At 49.8% G+C, this 7,776-nt stretch overlaps 1 protein-coding gene across 1 annotated transcript; it reads left to right on the top strand.

Moving 5' to 3' along the window:
• The first annotated feature begins 1,783 nt into the window (after positions 1 to 1,783).
• On the top strand, positions 1,784 to 7,402 carry LOC148116041 (uncharacterized). The gene is made up of 2 exons (XM_087885359.1): positions 1,784 to 3,659; positions 3,774 to 7,402. The coding sequence occupies exons 1-2, from the start codon at positions 1,784 to 1,786 to the stop codon at positions 7,400 to 7,402; spliced, it is 5,505 nt and encodes a 1,834-aa protein (XP_087741485.1).
• Positions 7,403 to 7,776: the final 374 nt, after the last annotated feature.

The following is a 7,776-nucleotide window of genomic DNA, read 5'->3' as shown; positions in this document are numbered from 1 at the left end:
GGTGACATTCTATGTTGGTGGCACTTAACCGAAGTTCTGCCTGTCTTCTAATGCCAATTAAATAACCAGTACCTTGAATTCTGTCTAATGTTAAGAGTTGGGTGTCAACTTGCAAAGCTTTCAAGTTGCCATGAGCAGGAGGGAGGGAGAACTGATAGAGCTGATTGATTTCCCTAACTGAAGTGCATTCCATACATTCTTCCTGATCGCAATCAGAAGGAGGGTGTTGGATTTCACAGCCAGCCAAAGTGGTTAATTGGAGAATGTGATTTATGACATGCCCAGAGAGGAGGGGAGAGATAGGGTCATAGGGGAACGTAAATCTACATGGGATTAGTTCTAACTGCATCCGAATATTGCCGAAATGGTGCTCCTAATTTATTTTATTTTATTTTATTTTATTTTATTTCTATACCACCCTTTTCCTGCAGAACTCAGGGCGGTGTACAGCCAAGATAAAACATTGCATATAAAATTTTAAAACAATTTAAAAAACAATTAAATAATTTTGGCCCAAGATTTAAAAACAACCCAATTAAAACCGAATTCAATTAATAAATAATTATAATTATTAATCCTAATAAATGACTATTTCTTTTGAAGTTCGGCTCATGGATTAATTAGGGCTGAAGGGGAGCCCCTCATATGGTATATCCTAACAATATGTATCACAACGGCCTTGCTTTTATATCATTTATAATGTAACAGCCTTTACCCTAAATCTGTACTCTCAGTAGCAATCTGTTGTAACTATAATGTTGTAACAATTGTAACCACAAGACGTTCCAAGATAGTATTGCGTAAACCCTATAGGATTGTAAACTCACAGACTTCTGCTTTTATACTTTTCCATTATATACTTCTGTATTTGTATTTTTCCATCTTAACCATCTGTATGTATGAATACTGTATTATCCTAAGAGGAACTGAAACCATGCTATGAACTTGAAATCTATAAAACCTGCCTCAGGGCGTTGCTCGGGGCTCAGTATTTGTCAGGTTACTGCACTGGGCCTATTGCTAGCAATATTCAATAAAGTCTGTTTTCTCTGGATCTCTGTGGTCTTGTCTCCTGATTAATTTGGGATTAGTAAATCCCGCTTCATTTCTGGCGAGCCAGGCAGGAGGCAACGGAATTTTAGATTCCTCTGGATCGTCACCACGCTGTGAGGGACTCGGAGGATCGGGGAAAGTCCCAGGGCCCATCGGACCCTTTTAGTCCGAGGGACTTCCCCGTGGGGCCGGCCCTTCGCAGCATCGGTTGACGTTTCCAAGAACCGCTTAAAAGAGAGACCACGAGACCAGGCACGAATCAATCCAGCTGGAGGAAGAAGAAAAGACGCCGGCAGGCAAGTACCTGAACCCCTGGGCTAGGGACCAGCCTATAGATCCAGACAACGGGGGGTTGCTGGGAAGGTAAGAGTCACCCAGGGGAATAACCACTAGCCGGTCTAGGGCCAAGCTCCCTCAGGGGGAGGGAGCATATGTAACTGGCCACTGGACGGGTGGAGTAGTGGGGGGGAAGTGCCTGATCACCCTTTCCCTGAAGGTACGAGGGGTCAGGGGGACCCCAGGGTCAGAGGGACCCTAACGTGGGAGGTTTGTCGTGCACGACTGGTGTGAGTGTACCCCGCGATTCCGTCCAGTGACCGTTGAGTGTCCGGGGCTGGCGGCCGGGGAAGTGTGATTGAGAATCCTTCGTGTTTACCTGGGATAGAAGGACCCCTTACCTTCTTCCCAAATCCCTTTACCTACTTGTCTTGTCTGGTGCCCTGGGAGGAAAATGGGTGGAGGTGGAAGTACGCCTTTGACCCCCTTGGCATGTATGTTAAAACATTTCAAAGATGCCTACATTAGTCAAGATTATGGCATAAGATGGAGTAGGCAGAGGTTGAGGACGTTCTGTGAAGTGGACTGGCCAGAACTCAGAGTAGGCTGGCCAGCAGCAGGATCACTGGATCTAGGGATAGTACTACAAGTACACCAGAGGGTTTTCCACCCCACCACAGGACACCCTGACCAAGCCCCATACATCGATGTTTGGCTTACTCTAGTACAACATCCCCCCATTTGGCTACAAAAGTGCAAAGCCGCAAGGTGTAGATTATTGGTTTCTCGCACCTTGCCATATAAAAAGGAAAAAACAAACCCCACCATCCTTCCCAGCTGCCCAGAGGAGCTGCCCAATCCGCCACCGTATCTCCCTCGAGGGGAGGGCGACTTTAGCCAGAGGGCAAGCACCTCAGTTTCGGGCAGTACAGGTGAAGGTGCCGATACCTTCCTGAGAGCCATGGATGATTTGGGTATCCCTGATTCACCAGGGGTCCCAACCCCTATTGACCGCTCCGCCCAAACCAGTTTGGATGGATCGGACAAGGGGGCCCGCCCAAAGGAGCGACTAACCCAGAAAAGCGAACAGATCACCCCCTCCTCTGCTGAATTAGAAGGAGCAGTGGGAGGACAAAAGTCGCCCCTTGGGGAACAGGAAGGCCCCATCGCTGATCGAACTCGCTCAAAGAATACCAGGCAGAGTGAGGAAGCTGATCCGTCGGAAGACGGACCGGCTTTCCTGAGCCCTCTCAGGAGGGTAGATCAGTCCGTCGTTGAACCAAACAGGGAGCCCATAATTGTCTCTGTGTTTCAACACGTCCCATTTACCTCCTCGGACCTGTTGAACTGGAAAATGCATTATGGTCCGTTTTGTAACAAACCAGCAGAGGTTACTGATTTGATTAAAACTATTGTAGATACCCACAATCCAACTTGGAGGGATCTACAACAGTTGATGAGTACCATCTTCAACCCAGAAGAAAGGGAAAAGATTAGGAATGCTGCCCTTAAAATCTTAAAAGGAACTATGCCAGCCCGGGATATGACCATTGAACGCTGGGTGGCTAGGAATTTTCCCTCTGAAGACCCAAGATGGGACCCTTATAAGATCGAGGATCTTAGGTCCCTTCAGGATTACCAGCGCCTTGTGGTGCAGGCAATCCAGGTGGCGGGAAAACCCACCACCAACATGTCCAAACCTTCTTTGGTGATCCAGGGTGCTAGTGAAGCCCCGGAAGCCTTCTATGCCCGCCTCTTAGATGCTTACCGAATGTATACCCCCATAGACCCAACTCAGCCTGAAAATGCTCGCATGTTGGCAATGGCTTTCATTTCTCAATCTGCCCCTGACATACGGCGAAAATTGCAGAAATTGGAGGGAGCTCTTGGGAAATCAATGAGTGAACTGATGGAAGTGGCGAGGAAAGTTTTTGCAAATAGGGACAAAATTGAGGAACAAAAGCAGGAGCAAAAAATGCATAAAAAGGCAGAATTGCTTGCTGCAGCTTTGATGAGCGGGCCTGCGACCCGCGGTGGGCCGAGAATGGATCGGGGCTTGAGGGGTCGGGGGGACCCCTGGGGCGGTCCAAGGGGCCAGGGGTCAGGGGGACCCCTGGGGCGGAATCGGAACCAGGGGTCAGGGGGACCCCTGGACCCAAATCGGTGTGCCATATGTAAGCGATTTGGCCACTGGAGGGGAGAATGCCCTGAAAAAGAACTGGAACGTCCCAAGGATGGAAATCGGGGAGGCTATGCCCGAGAAGGCCGAGGTGGACGCGGCAGACCCTTTCGAGGGAGGGGACGAGGGGCGTCCCATACCCCCCTCATTGGTCTGGCCGAAGTCGAGGAGTGGGAGTGAAACGGACCGGGTTCGGCCCGCCTCCCTGAACCTATGGTCAGTCTCAGTATTGGAGGCAAGCCTATTTCCTTCCTTGTCGACACAGGGGCTACCCGATCCGTCATAACCAAACCCTTGGCCCAGCCCTCCTCGCATACCATCACGGTCCAGGGGGCGACAGGCCAGCCAATCAAACGCCCATTCCTCAACCCCCTAATTTGTCACACGGGGGGTAAAACAATAACTCATCAATTTGTTTACATGCCTGAGTGCCCTCTTCCCCTTATGGGGCGAGACTTGTTGAGTAAATTAAGGGCTCAGATTTCCTTTGAGCCGGACGGTTCTACTTCTTTGGCATATGGCAAGGTCTCGGTGGACGTTCCCCAGGAGGAAGCATGGCGCTTAATGGCTTTACATGAAATCGTAGCAAACTCCGGTTGGGAGGATTTTAATGTCCCTTCCTTGTGGGCTGAGGACAACCCTCCTGGGTTTGCTCGCCATCAGACGCCCATTATTGTTGAGGAGCTCCCTGCCAAACATCCGATTCGCCTTCGTCAACGAGCCTACCCTAGGCACATTATGCAAGCTATACAGGAAGTCATTGATCTCTATCTGGCACATAACATTTTGGTCCCTACTGAATCGGCATGGAACACCCCAATTTTGCCTATTCCTAAAGGGGATGGTCGTTTCCGTCCGGTCCAAAATTTAAAGCCAGTTAATGCCGCTACAGTAACCATTCATCCTTTGGTCCCCAATCCGTACGTTATTCTGGGCTTGATTCCCCAGACTGCGTCATGGTTTTCGGTCATAGACCTTAAGGATGCATTCTTTACCATCCCAGTCCATAAAAAGAGTCAGCATCTCTTTGCTTTTGAGTGGGAAAATCCGGCTACTGGTCGTAAACAGCAGTATACTTGGACCAGGTTGCCTCAAGGTTTTAAGAACTCCCCCACTCTGTTTGGGAATGCCCTCGCAGCTGATTTGGAAGCTTTGAACCTCCCCAAGCCGGAGGTCTTGTTGCAGTATGTTGATGACCTGCTGGTCACTGGCCAGACAAGGGACATATGCTGGCAAAACACTTATGATCTCCTACACCTTCTACAACGACTGGGCTATAAGGCTTCTCGGAAAAAGGCACAATTGGTTTTGCAAAAAGTTAGATACTTGGGCTATGATATTGAGCCTGGAAAACGCACCTTGGGTCATGAAAGAAAGGAAGCTATTTGCCGCCTCCCCACCCCACGGACCAAAAGGGATCTCCGGGGGTTTCTGGGGGCTGCTGGGTTTTGCCGTATTTGGATTCCCAACTTCAGCCTCCTTGCGAAACCCCTATATGAGGCCACCAGAGGTAGTGACCGAGAGCCGCTCCTCTGGCGAAAAGAGGAACAGAAAAGTTTCTCAAGTTTAAAACATGCTCTGATGCAAGCCCCCAGTTTGGGCTTGCCAGACTTAGACAAACCTTTTCAGTTATTTGTGGATACTAAACAAAATGTGGCTGTCGGGGTCCTCACCCAACGGTTAGGAACCTGGCATCGCCCTGTAGCCTATCTTTCCAAGCAGCTGGATCCTGTTGCGAGGGGTTGGCCTGCCTGTCTCAAGGCTGTTGCTGGCACGGCCCTTCTTACTCAAGAGTCGTCTAAGCTCACCTTTGGCCAGGAACTTGAAATACAAACCCCCCACGCCTTGAAGGCTGTCTTGGAAACTAAAGGCCATTTGTGGTTAACCAATCCCCGTATGCTTAAATACCAAGGCCTTATCACTCATAACCCTATGATTGTTTTAAAGCAATCTACTTCCTTGAATCCGGCAACTCTTCTTCCTGAACCGGATCTTGATACGGCTCACGATTGTATTCAGACTATTGGGGAAATATATGCCAGCCGCCCTGATATGTCAGATGTCCCACTTCCCCGTCCCGACTATGCACTGTACACCGACGGCACTAGTTTCCTCCTGGAGGGGGTTCGCAAGGCTGGATATGCTGTTGTTACCCTAACTGATGTCTGGGAAGCCGAGCCCCTCCCTCCAGGTACTAGTGCACAGTTGGCTGAGCTCCATGCTTTAACTAGAGCCCTTGAGCTTTCTAAAAATCTGAATGTCAATATTTACACTGATTCAAAATATGCCTTTTTAACTGTCCAAGTCCACGGGGCATTATATAAAGAAAGGGGACTTATTACAGCAGGGGGAAAAGACATCAAGTATGGTCCACAAATCCTCCGCCTGCTGGACAGTGTTTGGGCCCCTAGGAAGGTGGCTGTCATGCACTGCAGGGGCCATCAGAAATCCCCTTCAGACACACAGCTGGGTAACCATAAGGCTGACCAGGAGGCTCGTCAGGCAGCGTTGCGACCCTTCAACCCGCAGGGACATTGCCTCGCCTTATGGAATCCCCCAGAATCTATGCAGCCTCATTATAATGCATCTGAACTTGCCCAAGCCCGGGACCTCGATGCTTCCCTACAGGGGGGTTGGTGGGTCTTGCCTGATTCTCGTGTTTTCCTCCCGGCCCACCTGGCCTGGGATGTCGTTAATCAGGTCCATGCACAATTGCACCTGGGCAAGACTGCTCTGGCTCAGGCCTTGTTGCGTGAACTCTATATCAACAAGGTCCATAGCATTGCTGCCAACGTCTGCTCCAGGTGCCACACTTGTGCAGCTAACAATCCTAGAACGGGACCACAGCCCCCGCAGGGACATCAGCCTCGAGGAGATTATCCTTTTGACTCCCTTATGATTGATTTCACCGATTTGCCCCGCTCTGGTTCTTACACTGCCTTGCTTGTCATTATCTGCACTTATTCGGGTTGGCCGGAATGTATTCCCACTCGCACCAAGCGGGCCTCTGAGGTCACGAAGGCCCTCTTGCAGCTTATCATTCCTCGTTACGGCCTGCCTTCTAAAATTTCTTCAGATAATGGCCCGGAGTTTATTCATAAGGCAACACAGAAGATTTCCACTATGTTGGGCATCCACTGGCGCCTTCATTGTGCTTTTCACGCCAGTAGTGGTTCTTTTGTAGAACGGGTTAATAGATCAATTAAGGACAAACTGGCAAAAATTTGTCAGGAAACGCACCTCAAGTGGCCAGATGCCTTGCCTATGGCTCTGCTCGCTGTGCGCTGCGCTCCTCGCAAAGATTTGCTTGTTTCACCTTTTGAGTTGCTTTATGGGAGGGTTCCCAACTTAGTTCGTCCCTCTCTGTTTTCTGAGACCCAATTGGGTGACACTATTAAGCTCCACCAACTTCAATCACTTAATCAAATGGTTCACCAGTTACAGGATTATGTTTTGTCTTCCCGCCCACACCTGTTTGTAACCCCCACTCACAACATCTCCCCTGGTCAGGAAGTGTGGGTTAAGGAGTGGAAACGGGAACCTCTTTGTCCTAAATGGAGAGGACCTTTCTCTGTAGTTATGACTTCTCCACTTGCTGTTAAAGTTGCTGAAATTAAGCCTTGGATCCATTGGTCTCGAGTTAAAGTTGCTGCCTCCTCTGATTGGCGGGTGGATTGCCATCCTGAGCAGCCTTTGCGGCTCACCCTTCGCCGACGGCGCGCTGCTCCTGTGGCTGCCCCTTCTGGTGACACTCCGGAAGCTGTCCCTCTACGAACGGGCGCCGAAGAGGAATCCCCTGCAGGTATTACTCCGGAGGCTAATACCCATCGCACGGGCAACGCTCCTCGCTTCACCCTGCGCTCTGGGAGGCAAGTCCACGCAGCATCTCCTTGATTACATGTGCTGGTTTTGCCCCTGCCCCTGCGATTCCTGCTGCTGTTCCCATTGTGTTGATTGTGTTTTATGTATTGACTGTACCCTTTCTTGTGACATTGTTGTTATCGAACAAGTCCTTGAGGGGTTCATCTATTCCAATTCCTCTGGCCACCGGGTCTCTACCCTAACGGCGACTCCTACGGTTCTCACAGCCCTTAGTCAACCAGGACCTACCTATTCCTATCATTGGTCTTAAATGGATCCTGCTCAGCGCATCCGTGAGACGGCTTGTATTCGCCGTGGCCTCTTGCCTTCCATTTGGGTTGTTATTGTTCTTTTACTAGCCAGTATCGTTATTAATTCACTTTATCTTTATCGTGTTCTGCTTGGAA

This window comes from Pantherophis guttatus, chromosome 2 (genome assembly GCF_059756535.1).
Source record: "Pantherophis guttatus breed Tessera chromosome 2, ASM5975653v1, whole genome shotgun sequence".
Lineage (NCBI taxonomy): Eukaryota > Metazoa > Chordata > Lepidosauria > Squamata > Colubridae > Pantherophis > Pantherophis guttatus.
The sequence above is the reverse complement of the archived record's forward strand: the minus strand, read 5'-3'. Positions and strand labels throughout refer to the sequence as shown.

Excerpts from the sequence above, each read along its gene's own strand:
- LOC148116041 (XM_087885359.1), top strand. The coding sequence starts at position 1,784 with ATGGGTGGAGGTGGAAGTACGCCTTTGACCCCCTTGGCATGTATGTTA. Across the intron at positions 3,660-3,773 it reads GTCCCATACCCCCCTCATTG|GGGCTACCCGATCCGTCATA; the intron begins GTCTGGCCGAAG and ends TTGTCGACACAG.